Source organism: Doryrhamphus excisus, linkage group LG13 (genome assembly GCF_037039965.1).
Source record: "Doryrhamphus excisus strain RoL-2023G ecotype Guam linkage group LG13, RoL_Dexc_Guam_v1.1, whole genome shotgun sequence".
In the NCBI taxonomy this organism is placed as follows: Eukaryota; Metazoa; Chordata; class Actinopteri; order Syngnathiformes; family Syngnathidae; genus Doryrhamphus; species Doryrhamphus excisus.
In genome coordinates, this window is record NC_136369.1 from 5,212,645 (window position 1) to 5,233,878 (window position 21,234).

General features: G+C 39.6%; 1 protein-coding gene across 2 annotated transcripts in view; it reads left to right on the forward strand.

Moving 5' to 3' along the window:
* The window catches only part of LOC131139204 (ephrin type-A receptor 6-like), a 61,589-nt gene that overhangs the window by 19,306 nt on the left and 21,049 nt on the right, over positions 1-21,234 (forward strand). For both annotated transcript variants that reach the window (XM_058088551.2, XM_058088552.2), the window contains exons 3-8: positions 3,450-3,578; positions 3,995-4,144; positions 4,231-4,392; positions 4,477-4,705; positions 18,174-18,329; positions 19,365-19,706. In XM_058088551.2, coding sequence (XP_057944534.2) covers positions 3,450-3,578; positions 3,995-4,144; positions 4,231-4,392; positions 4,477-4,705; positions 18,174-18,329; positions 19,365-19,706 — 1,168 coding nt within the window. The remainder of the gene's footprint in view (positions 1-3,449; positions 3,579-3,994; positions 4,145-4,230; positions 4,393-4,476; positions 4,706-18,173; positions 18,330-19,364; positions 19,707-21,234) is intronic.

Here is a 21,234-nt window from a genome sequence, read left to right on the forward strand (position 1 = left end):
GTAGAATATGACCTTCAGCTAACTCTGAAGCAGTAACCATTTCTATCCTTCTCGATTTGAGTGCAGCCTTCCACAATCTCCCATACTATTCTCACTGGCAAACTAACCTCCATTGGAATCTTGGATTAGAATGGTTCATGTTGGATTGCTCTATTTTCTTTAGTCATTTTATTAAACTTAAAGGTGACCTATTATGCTAATTTTTGGCTTTTTCTATTGAGTTGTGGACTCTTATCGAGCAACTACACATGATAACCACACAGAAAGTGTTCTAGATCTTCCAGAATCTGCACCTATTCCAATTGTGTTTCCTTGGATTTCCTGTTCCCCACTCCACCGTGATTGGTCCCACTAAGCTTGTACCCAGGCACATTGATATAAGGAAGTCACTACCTGGATGGTGCCGGTGACTTCTCACGAGGCTCACTGTGATGTCACAGTGAGCCGGCATTAGAATTTAACTCTCGAGCATTGAGAGCCATCCCAAGTGTCTTTCAGGGCTCACTTCTAAATGCGCAAACCTCATTTTCTGAAACTTTGGCATTGTTTAACACGATAATACAGCATTTTAACAACATTGTGTTGTTAAAATGCTCAGAATCAGGTATCCTAATGACTTGGCCTGGCCACAGGTGTATATAATCAAGCACATAGGCATGCAGACTGTTTCTACAAAAATTTGTGAAAGATTGGGCCGCTGTCAGGAGCTCAAGAAGTCAATTCCAGCATGGAACTGTTGAACGGATGGTCCCTGTGCAACAAATCCAGTCGTGAAATTTCCCCAGTCCTAAATATTCCACAGTCAACTGTGATCTTTAATATAAGAAAAAGGAAGTTTACAAGTACAAGACACAGGGAGCTTCATGGAATGGGTTTCCATGGCCGAGCAGCTGCATCCAAGCCATACATCACCAAGTGCAATGCAAATCGCCGGATGCAGTGGTGTAAAGCACGCCGCCACTGGACTATAGAGCAGTGCGGACGCGTTCCTTGGAGTGATGAATCACGCTTTTCTATGTGGCAATCTGATGGACGAGTCTGGGTTTGGAGGTAGCCAGGAGAATGGTACATTTGGGACGGCATTGTGCCGAGTGTAACATTTGGTGAAGGAGGAATTATGGTGTGGGGTTGTTTTTCAGGAGTCGGGCTTGGCCCCTTAGTTGCAATGAAAGGAACTTTGAATGCTTCAGGATACCAAAACATTTTTTTTTTTTTACAGAAAAGTGAATTTTATTTAAAAAAAATTTTGTTTAAATATCTTTTAAATATCTTTTTGGTGCAGGATCCATGGACACTTTGGCAGCTTTACCCTTTACTGCCTTGGCCTCTTTCACCTGCTTAGGCTTGGACTCTTTAGGCTCTTTCGTCTTAGCCTCCTGGGGCTCCTTGGTCTCCTTCGTCTTGGCCTCCTTGGTCTCCTTGGTCTCCTTTGTCTCCTTTGTCTTAGCCTCCTTGGGTAAAGTCAAGGACGTTGACAAAGTATTGCTTTGGACTCTTGGTGGCAGTGGTGGGATTTGAACCCACGCCTCAAATGAGACTAGAGCATAAATCCAGCGCCACACTACCCCTACATTTTGGACAATTCCATGCTCCCAACCTTGTGGGAACAGTTTGGAGCGGGCCCCTTCCTCTTCCAACATGACTATGCACCAGTGCACAAAGCACGGTCCATAAAGACATAGATAGAACTTGACTGGACTGCCCAGAGTCCTAACCTGAATCCGATAGAACACCTTTGGGGTGAATTGGAGCAAAGATTTAAGCCAGGCCTTCTCCACCAAGATCAGTGTGTGACCTTGCCAATGTGCTTTTAAAAGAATGGTCAAAAATTCTGATAAACACATTCCTCAACCTTGTGGACAGCTTTCCCAGAAGAGTGGAAGCCATAATAGTTGCAAAAGGTGGACCGACACCATATTGACCCCTTTGGGTTCTGAATGTGAGTCACGGCAGGTGAGCAAATACTTTTAGTCATATAGTGTATATAGGTCACAAAAGTGGAAAAAAGCACAATAGGTCCCTTTTAAACCATACAAATGTAGAGACATTATGTCAGTAAATATTCCACAAAGACTGAATTGAGAGAACTGGACTCATCTTGTTTGTTGAAGATATTTCACCCTTTGTCCAAAGTACTTCTTCAGTTCAATTTTTTTAGGTGTGGAGTTTTCCTATTTATGTCCCTGGTAAATGTCCTGAATGTGGTTACAAGCAGGTTGTTGTTGTTGTTATTGTGGCCAAGTGTGGCTGGTGAACAACCACCCTGCGATTAAATGGTCGTTCCAAGTTTAGGTAAAGGACCACCACATTTCGTCCCCTGGCTGAGGTGTAGTGGTCCTTCTTCTCCTGGCAGATTTGACAAAGGTCCAGTTAGTATACCCAGAGTTATAAAGAGCCTTCCTGATGTCTAGTTTTATGAATATTGAGGGTGTCATACAGTGAAGGCAGAGCAGACAAATGAGATGTGGCTGATGCAACATCCTGAAAATATTGGTGGAGTTAACTCAGAATCTCTTGTTTTTATATATCAGGTAACACTGCACAAGTAAGATGCATGGGTTGAACATTTTGTGTAACAGAGTATAATGTAGTTATTAGCAAAACTACTGACTCAATTTATTTTGCCTCTTGTTAACATTGGAAAGAACACACTGATGCCTCCCATGTTGCATCATGATGGAACCGGCCTTCGCTAAACTGTTCCCACAAAGTTGGAAGCAAAAAATTATCCAAAATGTGCTAGTAATAGGAAGAATTCAGATGTAGGCCAACCACTATCTGATAACTCAATCAAGAGGCCCTTTACTTTAGGTTGCTTTGGTTATAGCAAAAACTATTATTTCATTATACACCAAGCATACGGAGTATAATGTGTGATATTTATAGGTTATCACATGGTTTGTCTGGTATCAGGCCAGGTATCATGCCCTTCGGTCTCGGGCTGATACTGGCACGCGGGGGCATAATACTGGGCCTGATACCAGACAAACCATGTGATGATCTTATTATCACATACTATTTAATCATGAGCTTATTATCACGTACTATTTAATCAAAAGACCATTTTGTTTCCTGAAAATGTTCAGTTTATTACATGTATTATATCTGAACAGTGTAAACACAATAATTGCAAAAATATTTCAACAATAATATCTGTGTGTTCACGCTCGTGCGCTGTACTCTGATTGGTTGTTTCACGACCACGATACCAGAGCAGCGCGCTCTGGGGGCTGATACGGGACATGGTTAAACTCTATATTTTATCAGTATCACTGCCCTGGGCTTTGACACAGTATCATTTCGGCCTTTTCCCGTATCATTCATGGGCGGTTTCTAGGGTACAGGGCCAATTAATACTGTAGTATGTGATATTTGTATTTGGCTCATAGCTGATCAAAATGGTAGAGCCAATGGAAAAACCTAACGCCTTGCATATTTTTATGTTACAGTGGGATGCTATTACTGAGATGGATGAACAGAACAGACCAATCCACACCTTCCAAGTTTGCCACGTTATGGAGCTAAACCAAAACAACTGGCTTCAATCTGGATGGATCCAGCGACAGGCAGCACAAAGGGTCTGGACTGTTTTACTGCTCCAGTATCTCAGAAAGCATGATTCTGATTTCTTGTGTGTGAAAATAATCAAAGCGGCAAGGTGGGATGGGTGTGTCAGTGTATCATATTACCATTTCATACACTCATACATACATTCATACACACTGTAATTCAACCGCTTAGAAATTCATAAATGCCGGACTACGATGCAGAAAATGAACTCTTTGCAAGTGAGGCAGCTTTCCAAGTAATGTATTACAAAACAGATTATCCAAGCCTATGTCAACATGTACAGGTTCATCAATAAACATAATGTGAAATCATTCACACAGGTACAGGAAGTCCTCCCTAATGGAAACAGCCTACGTTGTATGAACTTTAAATGATGTGCTTTTGGTTGGTGCTATTTACTGTATGTGCTTACTTTTCCATGTAGGTATACGTAGAACTGCGTTTTACTTTGAGAGACTGCAACTCCATTCCTTGGGTGTCTGGCACATGTAAGGAAACCTTCAATCTATTCTACCTGCAGACGAATGAACCACTCCCTGTGGGGACACGCTTCCGACCCACTGACTATACCAAGGTTAGTGTCCGACAAAAAAATTGGACTAAAGATGTCATGTGAAAATGCTTCACTATACTAATAAAATCTTTTTCGATTATTTTTAGGTTGATACTATTGCAGCAGATGAGAGTTTTACTCAGACGGATCTTGGTGATCGTGTTCTTCGACTCAATACTGAGGTCAGGGAGGTGGGGCCAGTGACACAGAGAGGTTTCTACTTGGCCTTCCAGGATGTGGGTGCTTGTATTGCGCTTGTGTCTGTTAAGGTCAGTAGACAGGAGTGAGTGCCATTATATGATTACAGTTTTATCTAATTTGCATGAAATTCACATTTTACTGTTTTGCTTCAGGTGTTCTACAAACGCTGCCCATCGACGCAGCGGAATCTGGCGGAATTTCCCGACACTGTGCCACATACGGACTCTTCCTCTCTGGTGGAGGTTCGGGGCGCTTGCGTGGAGAATGCTGAGGAGAGAGATACGCCTAAATTGTACTGTGGCGCTGATGGAGACTGGTTGGTACCACTGGGTCACTGCATATGTAGCATTGGCCACGAGCAGATGGATGGCTCCTGCCAGGGTAAGAATGAGTTTTGAGTTTTTTTATGTTTACAAGTTCATCTTGCAGGTATCAACTGGATAAAGCAAGCAATTGTGTTCCTTGCAAGAACAATGTGGCATCCACTCATGTGTTTACACAGTTCCATCACCTAATTGGACACAATAGATACTTAAATATGAGCTGGAAACCTCATATTACAAATATACAACATAAGGTAGCCAGAAATATTTCAGTTTTGAACAAAGCAAAATTTGTTCTCAATCAGAAATCACTCCACACTCTTTACTGCTCTCTGGTTCTACCATATCTTACTTATTGTGTGGAAATATGGGCTAATAACTATAAAAGCAATCTTCACTCGCTAAATGTACTGCAAAAAAGGTCAGTAAGGATAATTCATAATGCCGCCTACAGAGAACATACTAACTCCTTATTTCTAAAATCACAAATACTTCAACTTGCTGATATAGTTCATCTTCAAACAGCTAAAATAATGCATAAGGCTAAAAACAACCAATTACCTAAAAATGTCATCCAATACTTCTCTACAAGAGAGGAGAAATATGATCTCAGGGAAGAAGTACATTTGAAACACTTCTATGCTAGAACTACGTTAAAAAGCCATAGCATTTCAGTATGTGGAATCAAACTATGGAATGGATTGAGTAAGGACCTCAAACAATGCACAACAATGAGCCAATTCAAGAAACAATACAAGCAGTTGATGTTTGCTAAATACAAGGATGAAGAGTCTTGAACCAGTCATGATGTGCTATATATATCACTATATTGACACTTACTATGGTACCCAGTATGTCATTGTATGGTCATCGCCTCGTACTTCGGTACGAGGTACATTATTAAAAAAACAAAAAAAAACAACCTTAAACTGTATTATGGAAAGCAGGAAGTGAACAAATGTAACAGTTACTGATTGTAAAAGTACCAGATGGAGGGGTAGGATTTAATAAGCTTTGCTTCTTCCTACTCCTTTTGGACATGTGGAACTGTGAACTGATTATGTGATGCACTCAATTGTAATCTGATGCATGTTCAAATGAAATAAAACCATTACCATTACCATAACCTAATTAGTAAAGGTAAAGGCCTCCAGTCTGTATTCCAGGACATGAGACTTAAGCAGACTTTCTGAGACGAGAAGACTCACAATACCTAGAAGAAAGGCCATGGTCTGGGATCTCGGTCACCCTCTGTCAGTTTGAAAATGAGGGTTTATGTCCAGGATTTTAAACCTAAAATTTAACTTACGACACTACTACTACATCCCTCGTTAATTGCCATTAATTGGTTTCAGACACATTTGGGGCGGCATGGCTCAAGTGGTAGAATGGTCGTCTCCCGACCTGAAGGTTTGCAGGTAGAGGTAGAAAAGCGCTATAGAAGTGAAAAACCATTTACCATTCAGACCCACGCTAAGTGAATTTCCAGGTAGGATTATATTACATTGAATATTTTATCGTTCGAGCACAGACAGCCTGTTTTTGACTTTCTGAATATGTTTTTTATTAGAGCCCTGCAGACACAAAAATAACACCCCTATAGTGACCGTTACACTTGTATTATCCAACATAGTAGACATAATAATAGAAAATAAGCCACCTTTGAATAATAAATAAGACTCACACGTTAGCATTGACAGTGTATTAATGTAACATTACTGAGACCAGTGTAGAATACAAATCCATTGACATCTTTTGCTTTTTTTCGCAGGAGTTACAGATCAAAGTTTTAAGCATTTTGTGTGTGAATTTCAGACTTGTAGACAATGCATTTATGTCCCAGTAGGGGGCAACAGTTCTATTTTCCTCTAATTGGCAGCAACAGCTTGGATATGAATAAGACAAGTTGGTGATTTGCACGCTGACAGAGGGAAATTGTGACGAATCCAGCGGAGACAAAAATACAAGCAGTTTACGTCGGCACATAGTTTGTCTGGCTGTGGATCTGTCGTTGATCTGTAAGGGAAGACATGTTGTTTGTCTATAAATAGTTTCCACGCACACACGACTATGGTTTACACACAATCACACATCTGTGAATAAATGTAGTTATTTTGTCATCCAAATCTGTTTTTTCTGTATTGCTTTTGTTGTTTCATAGAAGTAAACAACTGAACATATGGTAATGGTAATGGTTTTATTTCACGTGAACATGCATCAGATTACAATTGAGTGCATCCCATAATCAGTTCACAGTTCCACATGTCCAAAAGGAGTAGGAAGAAGCAAAGCTTATTAAATCCTACCCCTCCATCTGGTACTTTTACAATCAGTAACTGTTACATTTGTTCACTTCCTGCTTTCCTAATATATATATTTTTTAATTTAATTTAATTTTTTTTCATTTTATTTTTGTCATGTACCGAAGTAAGAGGTGATGCTTAAGGTGTCACTAAAACAAAAAATATGGACGTCACTCACTACTTTTACAGAAAAAGCTCTTTCTTTGGCTTTTGGTCAAAATCTGGTGTTTTCGCTGAAACCACCCTATGTTCTACTAACGATTTATAAAGACCCAAAAAGGCTAGAAACAAACTTTTTTTTCTTTTAAAAGAAGAGAGTCTAAAGTTTCTTGACAATGTTTATATAGCCCTGAAATTGAATATTCTGTGGGTCTTGAAAGTTCATAAAAAATGCCCAAAACCTATGCATTTCTCTCTGGAAATGGCTGGCAGTCAATGAGTTAAATGACCCGTTCAGGTTGTTTTCTTGAAATGTCTTCGTAATGAAAAATTTTTATCATTTCATATTCCAGGTAGTCCTCAAAAAACATGTTTTTGATATCATGCCATTCAAATTTTTAACTTACCTTTTATACATTTGAAGAATTTTTTGTTTTTTTGTTACTACCCCAACCTTCCATAAGTGGGTCAAAAATGACCCGCATGCATTTTCTATGGAATCCAATAGGAACCTTGATTCTTATCAACTTTGGCTGTCAGGAATAAATTAACTGTACCACACTGACTATATCAGAAGTGAGGAAGATTATTTTAAACATCAAGTGCTAATACATGTAAGTATTATCTTCATATGATATTGTGTGTGTGTATTATCAACAAATTAGCCTACTTTATAACTAGCTAGCACTAGCTGGCTAACATGACTATATGTATTGTTGGGCATGCTTTATAAATAGCTAACACTAGCACAGTTTTTGTAAAATATAATATGCAGTATAGGTATTACACCTGTTTGAGATACTGTCAATCTGGATACTATAGCATTGGCATAGTCAAGTATGCTATAGCATTATTCCTAACAAAAATGGCAAAAATGGCTTAAAAACACATTGATTCTAATATGGGTCATTTTTGACCCACTTATGGATGAGTGTAGGGTCCAGTCACTCGTGCATCTAAGGGTTAAAGGAACACATGACAATACTGATACTGTATTACACTACATACATTTGTATTTTTATGAATTTACCCTGTTTATGCTTGAAAATGCTTAATTTAGGCAATTAATATGTACATCTTGCTAAAATGTGGATTATGTTTTATTATTAATAGACCATATTCAACCCTGAAAAACAGCAATCACTTATGAATTAATTATTTTGGATTGAAGCCCAAATACAATAACAGGATACAAATACAACCAGGGCGGCACGGCGGTCGTGTGGTTAGCGCGCAAACCTCATAGCTACGAGACCAGGGTTCAATTCCACCCTCGGCCATCTCTGTGTGGAGTTTGCATGTTCTTCCCGTGCATGCGTGGGTTTTCTCCGGGTACTCCGGTTTCCTCCCACATTCCAAAAACATGCTAGGTTAATTGGCGACTCCAAATTGTCCATAGGTATGAATGTGAGTGTGAATGGTTGTTTGTCTATATGTGCCCTGTGATTGGTGTACCCCGCCTCTCGCCCGAAGTTATTATAAGTTATCTCCACCAATAGGGAGGCAAAACATTTCTCTCTCTGTTGATGGAGGAACTTAAAGAAAAGAAGATACAACTTTCAGATTCTACCGGTCTTCTGACTTTTGGAGGATACAGACAGACTTAAATCAGCTTCTGTTCCCACAACTGAACTTGAACTCGAACTTCTCCACTATTTTCAAGTTTAACCTTCAGTTTTTTTTCACTCACGACTTCCTCTGCCCTCACTCTCTCCCTTGTCCTTTTATTGAATTCCTCCATTTCCTTCATTGACATTGCTTCTCATCATCATCGTTTTATCCAAAACAACAGCAATATGTCAAGAACATCACATGTTCTGACATTTCAAAACCACAACTCCCTCACTTAAGGACATCTCTTGACTCAATTATGTTGTTCCAGTGGGAATTCAATACTCGTCAAATTAACGTGCTCTTGTTGTTTTGCCGTTTATTTGTCCATTTTCACCACAATAAATGTCAAGCTGTTGTAGAACCTGCATCCATAAAGTATTATTATGAGAGCAGAGAACGCTGATAAATATCACACGGTTTCTGTAAAAGGCTTTTTGGGATACGTCTACTCTAATTAGTTGTATCAGCGTTACTTAATGTGCCCCGAGAGTCAGATGAAAAGTTTACCACAGCTGTTGGGTTGTTCCGGATAGTCGCTGGCCTTGTTTCTCAATTAGAATGCGCAGACAGAGTGGGCGGCTAGCTGGCTAATTGCCTTCATTTGTTAGTTTCAATGCTAATTTAGCTTGCATCTTGTCCTTTGTAGAAGTCCCCCAACCCTCTTTTTCATTTATAAGGCTCAGGCATACCCTTGTAATGAAGGCAGGTAAATTAAGACTACATGGTTACAGTTGAAGTGCACTTGCTGCCATTTATTTTGCAGACTTAAAGAAGAGTCTCAGCAGGCTCAGTTGGAAATCAGGTGTAAATCCAGTGGCGAGGCATTAACTGCAGTTATTACAGAAAGAACCAGCGGTCATTAATACTGCTCATATGTAGGACATGCTCTAATGAGTCCTTTATTTTCTCTTTGTTTGTACCGTCTCCCTTTCATCTTTGTGTCTTTCGCATTTATTGTTTGTGTCTTTGTGACACTATCACTTTAAAATGTGGTTAAACACCACAGAGGCCTGTCACAAGTGATTACTGAGGAGAGGAGAGACGGTGCCCTACATTTATCTTCCCTTTTTTGTGTGCCCCCTGCTGACAGGAGTTTGACAGTCTCTTTTGTAGCGAAGTTGCACCAGTGTCAAGTGAATCTTGACAGCCACTTCAATGAGCAGGACAGCAAGTCAAGTAGCATCCAACCATGTGGTACTTGCAATGATATAATAAAATTATGAACATAAAATTAGGTTAACAGTTTTTATACAAGAGTATCATACAATAAGCATTACCAGAAGACGCAATCGTTTAACATTACTGGAATTGGCAACACGCACAGTAAAGTCATGAGCACATCTGCCTCGCAGTCAGGATATTACACGCTAACGATGGATCTTTGGATCGATCGATAGCGCTGCGCCCGAGATGGATCCATCGTTCGCACAAATCGATCGATTTCTGCGCTCACGATGGATATAAGGTTAGGTTAGCGTTAGGGGGGTTAGGGTTAGGGTAGGGTTAAGGTTAGGGTTAGGGTTAGGGTTAGGTTAGGGTTAGGGTTAGGGTTAGGGTTAGGGTTAGGGGGTTAGGGTTAGGCGTTAGGGGGTAGGGTTAGGGTTAGGGGGTTAGGGTTAGGGTTAGGGTTAGGGTTAGGGTAGGGGGTTAGGGCTAGGGGTTAGGGTTAGGGCATTAGGGTTGGGTTAGGGTTAGGGGTTAGGGAGTTAGGGGGTTAGGGTTTTAGGGTTAGGGGGTTAGGGTTAGGGTTAGGGTTAGGGTTAGGGTTAGGGGTTAGGGTTTGGGCGTTAGGGTTAGGGAGTTAGGGGGTTAGGGTTAGGGGGTTAGGGTTACAGTAGGGTTAGAGGTAAGGTTAGGGTTAGGGGGTTAGGGTTAGGGAGTTAGGGGGTTAGGGGATTAGGGGGTTAGGGTTAGGGTAGGGTTAGAGTTAGGGTTAGAGTTAGGGTTAGGGGTTAGGGGTTAGGGGTTAGGGGTTAGGGGTTAGGGTAGGGTTAGGAGGTTAGGGTTAAGGTAGGGTTAGGGTTAGGGTTAGGGGGTTAGGGTTTATTTTTGTAAAATTGTGACTTTTTGTTAGAATACAACTTTTACATCTTGATATTTTTTTCCATTTCTGTTGTTAATTTTCTAACTATTTTAGCTTTCTTTGTGAAGATTCTGTTCTTGTAATTATAACTTTATTTCCATAATATTTTGACTTGTTCTTGTACTAATTAAATAAAAAGCATACAGTTATTTTTCCTCATAACATCACAATATTATTTTTTTACTTGCATTTCTTTTACTAATATTTTGACTTCTTGTAAAATTACTTAAAATGTTGTTTTTGTTGTTTTATTAGATTTGTTGTTAAATTATATGTATAGAATGTGGTGTGGGCTGCACTTCTTCTGGTCTAAATCCACGGTGCTGTGTAAAATCACACACAATTGTGGCAATATGCTGTCATTGCTGGCCTATCCCTTACTGTTTGAATTCTATATAAAAGAAGCAATGCATAATTGCTCCAATACGGTTTCCTGGTCATGCACACAAAAATATATAGATAGAAGTTATTGCCCATCTGGCTGTTGAAACGAGTGCCCTTCCACAGCCAACCGCATCCAAAAATCTGGACAAAATAAGGTAATTACTAGAAAAACAGTACTACATGATTGTTGTGAGACATTTCTTTTCACACACTGTTGTTCATTCAAAGTGGAATTCTTACGTCGTATTCAGTAAGAAAAAAGAAAAAAAGCATTGAAAAAAGAAAAACAGTGCCAACTGCTGGGTTGGATGGGGCATTGCCGTATCATTAATGCCGAGTCCCCAAACAATCGCTATTGATATTTCAATTAGTTTCATTTACATTACAAGATGTGGTCAATTGTAATCAGACTTTGTCGCGTTGCAATCAGTGATTTAGTTCAATACTTGTCACTGGACTCTGTGAACTTGTGCAGGGGAAAAAGCAATGCAGTTTGCAGGAAGTTTAGGCGTGAACTTGCGATGACTTCTGCTTTCTCCTCGTTTTCATTTTGGAACACTGCTTCAAAGGGAGCAGTGATCAAAGCTGTCTGAGAGGCAGCGTGGGGAACGAGCGAGAGCCGGGAGCCGGAGAGGGGGAGCGAGAGTGAGTGAGAGAGAATAGGGAAAACCCCAGCGCTCCCAAATATGAGCACAGCTTCTCTCCAACACGTCCATCTCACACTCCCATATGCCTAAACAAAGGTATCAGCACTTATCAAACCCTGCTTTTCACCCTGATAGCATGCAGCTAGACTGTTTTGACATCTCTATCGAGTGCCTTATTATTCCATTCCTTTCATTCAGCATCAGCCACTAGAGGATTACTCAAAGATAGCCTGGTTATATCATGACCTAGATAAGGCAACATCATAGTACTCATAGTACTAATGCTATTTGTTCCACATCCTTTCATCACGCCATCATATTCCAAAGGAGACCCTGAACTGCGGGGGAAGCTTTTGGAACACGAGTTGAGTCCCAATAAAGATGCAAACAAGACCCAAAACCCACAAGTGTGCTAAGTAATTACACATTTTTGCATTCAAATATTTCATGTTCAGCAGCTGAATACTAAGATATCAGTCTGTACAAATAAGTAAATAAGTAACTATTTGCGACCAGTCCACGACCCTCGTGACGAAAAAGCGGTAGAAAATGAATGAATGAGTAACTATTTGCATTATTTCTCATGAGTCCTGTTTTTTCCTTTTGTATTCACCCTTTTTTTTCTCTACCGAATTTGTTTGTCCAGAAATATAAATAATAAAAAAAGATATCAGTCTGCATTATGCCTCCTCTTATCATCTCGCCAAGAGCCTCTGAGTTGTTTTTTGTGCAGTAATTATTTAAAATCTGACATATTTTTGGAGAAGCATCATCTCCAACGCTTATACTGCAAACGCAATACAGTGCTTAATTTTTTATACAACTTCCTTCTAAATGGCTGTGAGAAACACACCGAGTTGAATGTTGAAGCAAATGAACAAAGTTCAACAATTCAATGAGCCAACTTTGCTTTCTCTTTCCTGACGGGGACCAGAGAAGCCAGAGGTCAGTTTTTACTTAGCTTGCTCTCTGATGACCTTTGCTGTCTCGAGGCCCTCCATTGATCGGGTTAGAAAGTACAGCAGGACGAGCAGTCAGGAAATCAATACATTCTTTTTGTTGTATCTGAGTCATTGTCCATTAAGGACTGTGTTTACTCAGGACTCATCGCTGTCCTCCCAGACTGGAGCATCACTCATTCTGTGTGAACTCTCCATCTGCATATCAAAGCTCATAGACCAGGCTAAACGCGCTCTGGCTCCATCTGTTTCTGACAACCAAGAGCCAAGAGAAAACTTCCAACTCTTCACGTCCAAAGTAGTCTTAGCAACTGTGTCATTACATTCGCGGAAATGTTCTTGATTGGCCCCGTAGGTGATCTGATGTTTAATCAGTGTATTGTCACTGTATTATAAAACTCTGGTATGTATGTGTATCTGAACTATGTTTGATGGTAAATGTCAGAATGCATACATCAATAATTCTTCTAATCATGCACGGTCGCTGAGTGGTTAGCGCACAGCTAGAAAACCCTGGTTCGATTCCTCGCTCTAGGATGCAAAAACATGCTAGGTTAATTGGAGACTCCAAATTGTCCATAGGTATTAATGTGAGTGTGAATGGTTGTTTGTCTATATGTGCCCTGTGATTGGATTGCAACCAGTCCAGGGTATACCCCGCCTCTCACCTGAAGACAGCTGGGATAGGCTCCAGCAGTATGTAGTGTTCTATACTCATTACTGGTTGTCACTGCATCCGTCAGTCAACTCACTTTAGCATAATTATTATTTATTGATAATGACTGCCTTCATTACCAAAGGATTTTGAAGATGTATTCTTATAGCATATCACCTGGGGTTTGGCATCATTTACATATTTTCAAGCACCAGTCCCAAATCAGTACTTTTGACATGACAGTGCCCAAATCTTGTTCTACCATATCTTACTTTATTGTGTGGAAATATGGGGTAATAACTATAAAAGCAATCTTCACTCGCTAAATGTAAAGGTCAGTAAGGATAATTCATAATGTCGCCTACAGAGAACATACTAACTCTTTATTTCTAAAATCACAAATACTTCAACTTGCTGATATAGTTCATCTTCAAACAGCTAAAATAATGCATAAAGCTAAAAACAACCAATTAGCTAAAAATGTGCACTCAATTGTAATCCTATGCATGTTCAAATGAAATAAAACCATTACCATTACCATTACCATTACCATTACCATTACCATTACCATTACCATTACCATTACCATTGTTCTTTTAGTTTTATGATTCTGTGTTATTTAAGTCCTTGATCCTTGTGTCAGTATGTAAGACAGATCCACTCATCACTCATCTCCATTGCTGTGCTGGATACTTTTTCATTGCCCAGATCGCCCCTACTGTCAGAAACCATCCAATCACAAATGAGCCAACATGCACTGCCTCTGTGGAAACAGAGAAAGTGACCCATTAAGCGACTAAAGGATGTGGAGGAGATACCGAGAATATTCCATCAGAGGTTTTCCTATTACACCCCGTTGGGCTGCGCCTGCGCCTGGTCTACGAAATTAGAGCCCAATATGTTATTATATTTCAAAAACCAAGATGAAGAAGGGACCAATTGTTGAATTAGGGACGCTCACCATATAAGCACTCAGCACACAGTCGTCTTTCGTCTTTCTTTCATTGAAGAAACTTCTAAGGTAGTAAATAGTTGGCATTATTTATGTATTTTATATGATGGTACGATTGGTTTGCATTGTGAATACATATTTTGTGCAAAAATTGTGCCTTTCATGAATAAGAATGCATTGGCTTACAAAATGCCAAAGAACTGAACAAATTGGATTGAAATTGCTTTCTGAAGGTGATCGCTGCAGCTTCTAGGAGAGTGCAACAAGCACCTGCAAGCTAAAAGGACTCTCCCTTTGTTGCCTCTAGCAGAATCTCAACATAAGGTACACACAATGTAATATTCCGGTGAATATGCTGGAATGGTCAGTGAAATTATTAAATAACTTGTTCTATTATGCGTATAAGCATCGATTTGAATTTCTCTCTATTTTACTCTCTTTTCACCTTATGTGCACATCTTGATTTTGGAATTTGTATTCTTACTGCAGTGCATTGAGAAATCTCCAAATTCAAATGTACCCCCAAAAATACATACATTTGCTTGTTTGAATATCAATAACTGTCTCATGTAGATAGTGTTAATTTAAAGTTACACTCAGCAACCAATTTGTTACGCTGCTGTGTAGAAGTTGTTCAGTGAATATATTGCAATTACAGAGTCAAAATAACAACCCAGATCTATGTTTTTCTTGTTGAATCAAGGCCTTACAAATGTCCAGGTTCAACTAGTTTATGTTCTATATCATACCAATACATCCTGATCAAATACAGGGCAGAAACCTAAGGGCAGAAAACTACCATCATGGCGAGGGTTGGGTATCAAGTCTCAAACATCAATGGGAAACGAGACTAACATTCCGATTCTCCCCGGATCATTGAAATGGTTTTATTTTATAGTTTTGATTTCAACTTCACCGACCGGAAGAAATCAGCCACAAACGCCAACAAAGAAGAAGCCGGAAAACACCAGTGAAAGCACCTGTATTTGCAATACAGTGGAGGGGGATGGACAACCAATATGATTAGTTCATATGTGTATATTCATCATGTAGCCCGCTGTGGTGCCGTGGTTAGGGTTTTGGACTTTCGAGCGGATGCCTTGGGTTTGAATCTCCACTAGTAAGCATCATCGGTATTCATCAGGAAGGGCAACCAAGATTTAAAGGGCTCAAGCCAAAAATCAGTATTCGGCGACTCTGTAATCGGGAAAAAATTGAAAGAAATAAACAAAAACTTGTATATTCATGATGAAGAACCTGAACGTGTACCTCGTGTTAATGCGCTATATAAGTCGGACTTACTCTAAGCCCTCAGAATCAGCAAAGTCAAACAATAAATGACATCTGTCTCATGCCAATGTAATCGAAGGTCTCTGGATGCTAGCTGATGTTGAAGTTCGGTGTAAATGAAGGACGCAACAGTAAAGAAACCAAAGCTTTCTTCGGGCGAGAGGCGGGGTACACCCGGGACTGGTCGCCAGCCAATCACAGGGCACATATAGACAAACAACCATTCACACTCACATTCATACCTATGGACAATTTGAAGTCGCCAATTACCACAATGTGGGAGGAAACCGGAGTACCCGGAGAAAACCCACGCATGCATGGGGAGAACATGCAAACTCCACACAGAGATGGCCGAGGGGGGAATTGAACCCTGTGAGGTCTGTGCGCTAAACACTAGACCGCCATGATTGTGATCATTAGTGAGAAAAGAAGGAGTCATTTAGATTAATACAGTTTGGGTGTTTTGGGTGTCTTCAAAAGCTAAAAAAAACGTGTTCCGAAATGTGTCCTTGCTATGTAAATGCAACTTTTTTGATTGGCTCATTTTGTAGCCTATAATTTTGTCATCTTAGTGCAGTTCCATTACACACATTGTGACTAAATTAACCATGTAAAAAATGAAATCAATAATAACCACTGTCTACCAGAATATTAAATGATTGCATTATAAGTTCTCTAGTCTCAGCTGAGATAAGTCAGGGAAAAAGGAATCAATACGCATTGGTTTTTCCATCTTCTGATGGAAAAGGTGAGGGAAAGGAAAGCGGAAGGAAAATATCCACCCAAAAAGGAGAAAAATATACGCGATAGAAAAGGAAGGCTGGTTGAGGTGATAGAAAAAATAAGAAATATGTTGGTAGAATTGCAGAGAACCTGGTGTAGTAATGAGCTAGGAGAAATTGAACTAAGGTGTAGCTGGAAACCTGAAGAAACCATGACTCAGCGAAATGGACCATTATACATTCAGGGGTATTTTGAGTGAAAGAATCCTTTAGATCAGCTTATTATTATGCTAATAGCTTTTTACGTGCATGAAAAACAAATTGTTATGGAATGTATTTTCTTACTGCATTGCAACAAGGGTCCGAACTATTATTTATGGACTTTTTGTTGTTTTAAGTATGAAATAATCCTTCAAGCAAGCTGATAACTATGGTTTTAAAACATTTGTTGGTGTGTTCATGACTTTTCTCAGAGTGAATCATCACAACTATTGCAATTATTTATGACTGGCCTTGTTCCTATGTTTGCAGAAACTGTCAGCATCATGGGATATATATTTGTAGCTCAGAGTAAAATATCCTTGCAATATTCAGATGGACTGTTATGAATTTTACATCAGACATCCAAGCTCTAGTCTGACTGTGAATGGTATATCTTTTATAGACTCCATTATAACACAGTCTAAAATAAGTCAACACAAAACATTTGGGTTCCTACAGCAAAAACGCTGAACGTCCACTTTGCCAAACTGTAATAAAAATGGCTCCTGCAGAATGTTAGGACTTATATCACCTTTTTAACTGGATGTTTTGTTTTTGCCTGTGCAAGGCTCCAAACCCTCACAGCGGTGAACCCAAAAATAAGTCATGAATCTTGACATCATCGAACACTGCAGACTGCAGAAACTTGAAAAAACAAAAAAACTAAAAAGAACATTTACTTGAAGTATGAATTCCCAACTTTAATTTAATGGGTATTTAATTTAATTGCAGCCATTGTGTTCAGACTACCTCAATTTCCAGAGGCTCAGTTGAAAATATGACATACATAGAAAAAATAAAACCATATGTTTTAATCCTTGAAAGAGAAAATCCTCAAGACTTGAGCCCTGGGAATTGTTTTCCATGACTTTCTACTTCATGTGTCTTGCTGCCTTCATTTTCATCTGAAGTAACTGAAAATTATGCACATTTGGGTTGAGATCAGGTCACTGTCTTTGGCATTGTCTTTGGCATTTGGCAAAATTGCTGTATTCTTTGTTTTTTTTTGCCTTCAAAAATTGTGGAGTAGCTACTATAGTATGTTTATGGCCATTATTAATCTGATTGAATCTCATTTGAAGAGAGACATTTCACAATTTATCTTTTATGGAATTGTATGGGAGGCATTTTTCAATTTTTTTTTGTCAACATATATTTTTGTAATAACTAAAAGCTGAAAGTCTAAGCTTAATAACATGTTGTTTGTTTGTTTTTGTTTCAAATACATGACTGTAAAAACTCCATATCTGCTAATCATCATGCATGGTAGCCTTCCAATTTCCTGTTTGGAACTGGGTGAGGTAATGTTCAAGGTGTGTAAGGGAGACAGTGTAACACCATGACACTGCTTGGATATTGCACCCTGAAATGTAAGCCGCTGTTAGAAAGCTGATGGGGATGTGATAGTGGTCCAAGAACTGGAGTTATGTATTTCATGTAAATCACAAAGGAACATTCTCAAATTGACTTCCTTGTCTGCTTCTGACTGTTTTTCAGCATGTAAGCCTGGTTTCTTCAAACCGTATGCTGGGAACACGAAATGCTCTCAGTGTCCTCTACATAGTTCTAGCCATGACCAGGCTGCCACCATGTGTCATTGTGAGAAAGGATTCTACAGAGCTAACAAGGACCCCTCTACCATGGCTTGCACAAGTATGTGCAAATTATTTATTTTCCTTTCTTAGTGTCTATAATTTAACGGTTTTTTAACATATTGTATGTGCTGTATCGTAAGGGATAATGTATCAATGTATTGCTTCGTCAGAGACTCTCAGCTGTATTATATTCCAAACTTTACAAATATGTATATCTGTGAAACTGAGCCACAGCATGTTGGAATAAAACAGAGACTTCTGACCGCTACCCACTCACTCACCCACACGTTTCTTAAATATTCACTTGCACTTGCAGCTTTAGTTGTGTTCACTTTGCCAAGCACGATACTTCATCATCAAGTAAGATACTTCATCCAAATTCACACATGTATTTAAAATTTGATCACTTGTTACTCAAAGGCCATTGTATTATTTTGTGAGTGCGAGTAGTTAGTTACACGAACCTCCTCTGCACATCGCTATTAAGTTGTTAGTGTTAACACCTTCCTACCTGCAAAAAAACCTGCTCAGAGTAGCGTTGAGTTCCAACAAATGGTATGTATTGCAGTTTGTTTCATCATTTGGAGGGTAATGTCACTATGTTTTATAATTTTTTTCACCTCACCAAGTTGTAGGTCTTTCCAGAGCCGCCCCCATCCCTACACGCAGACTCCACGTGTAGGGATGGGTGCGCTTGTTGCCACAATGATTGACAGCACCCAAGATAAGAGAATAAAATTGAAGAATTCATCTGCTCACATTGTAATGGGACAGCTGCTGCCTTTTAGGGTAGAGGGAGTGGGTTTAATCCCAGTTTTGGACCCTTTCTTTAATTTGTTATTTTGCATTAAAAATAATTTATTGAACAATTTGTTTCCCATGTACTAATTTTAGTCCAAAACGTGTTTCTAACTAAATTCAAGTTCAAATAAAATAATATAATAGTAGCTTTTCATGGGTCAGTTTGGTCTTAGTGATGTGATAACTCCTAATAAAAATATGATCATGGCCCCAATTTGACCCCCCCGGTATTATTACCATATTATAATATTGTAATATTGAATAATATGAGATATTTTCTCTCACTTTTCAGGACCTCCATCAGCACCCAGGAACCTGGTATCATTGATCAATGACACAGCCCTCTTCCTGCAGTGGATGCCTCCGAGTGACACAGGAGGCCGCAGTGACATCATCTACAATGTCCTGTGCCAGCGCTGTGATGGGGACAGCGGTGTGACACTGTGCGAGCCATGTGAGCCAGACCTGAGATTCATCCCGCGGCCGCTGGGTCTCACCGGGATCTCTGTGGCCATACTAGATTTTGCAACGCCCGCCAACTACACATTCCTTGTGGAGGCTGTGAATGGTGTATCTGGGCTGGGCGTGGCTGCACGTGCGCTGATAAATGTCACAGTTAATACGCATCAAGCCGGTGAGTAAAACAAGTTTAATTTGTTTGGCTGTTATTTAAAATCAACGGGGTTAGTTGCTGTATAATTGGAATATAATTGACATTGAGTTGGATTGTGTGTATGTGAAATAAATACAGTAGGTACGTTTGAGTGGCATTTTATATACGTACCAATATATTATTATGATATTAATTAGTGGTTAGCGCGCTGACCTCACAGCTAGGAGACAAGGGTTCAATTCCACCCTGGCTCATAAGGGAAAGCCACATTTGTTTACAATTCCTAAATACGCCACCATCAGGCACAAGTGGTTGGAGTTCCTGATTTCCTACCAGCAAAAGAAATGCATTTTAATCTGTAATGGGCATTTTAAACTGGACTGTTTTGTGAACATGAGCCACTATGCAGCTGGACTAGCCGACAAACGTGTTGATGTCAGTCAGAAGAGCAAGCAGTAAGTAACTCAATACAAAGGGCTGAAAAATTAGTATAATAGGTTCCCTTTAACAGGATAAAAAAAACAGATAAATGGGTGGATGTCTGTTCCATTAGAACAGGCAAGCATGTCCTTTTTTTCTTCTTTGAGCCATATTTGGGCTCCCGAGGATTGTATGCTATTGAACTATATCAGTTTCTTTATTGTGCTGATGATGTCAAAAGGTGAAGCCCATTTTGGCACATGGCTCGGCCATTGTGGCCTGAACTTTGTTTTAATTTGCAGATGCCTGCTGATCTGAGGTCAGCTACAGAATGCAATCCTCAATGGTGCTTTGTCTTGGCCTTGAATTAGGAACCAAAAGTTCAGTAGAAATCTTAACTCTCTCGTCTACGGAGACAAATATGGATTGAATAATTGATGGATCAGCATAAACCCTGGAAAAGCTGGAGAGTTGATGAACAGTATATGGGATACGCATGCTATCCTTTCATTAGGCAGAACATTAAAACTGTGATGCTATTACAATTGCTTCAGGTCAGTCATTGCCTTGTTTGCAGCCTTATTGTAATTATCAAGCATGCAATGCGGAATTTGTGTTTCTTTGGCTTTGTTAACATTTTGGAACCAAATTAAAGCAACAAGCTCAACAAGAGAAAACCTCCCAATGGCAACTCAGTTTCAGCATGATAACAACGGTTTCATTGTAATGTAGAAACAGTGGTGTGAAACGTTTGCCCAATTCCTGATCTGTCACACTTAAATGTTTCAGATCATTTAACAAATTTAAATATTAGTCAATTACAACACAACTCAACACAATATATATGTATATATATATGTATGGACCAAATTTGTCACGACGCGGCATGTCGATGTTGCGGTGCGACCCCAGGATGCAGAGAGCAGGACCAAGGCAACACAACTTGCTGACGGACAAACCAACAATGATCCCACAAAGGGAGAAGCGCACACCTGAACTAAATAAGCAGACAAATTAGGGACAGATGTGGGTAACCCTGGCAACAAAGGCAGACAAGGCAAAAGAGGAAATCAGTGTTCAAAAGGGAAACCAAAGCCCAAACAGGGAACATAAACAAACTGTCACGCAC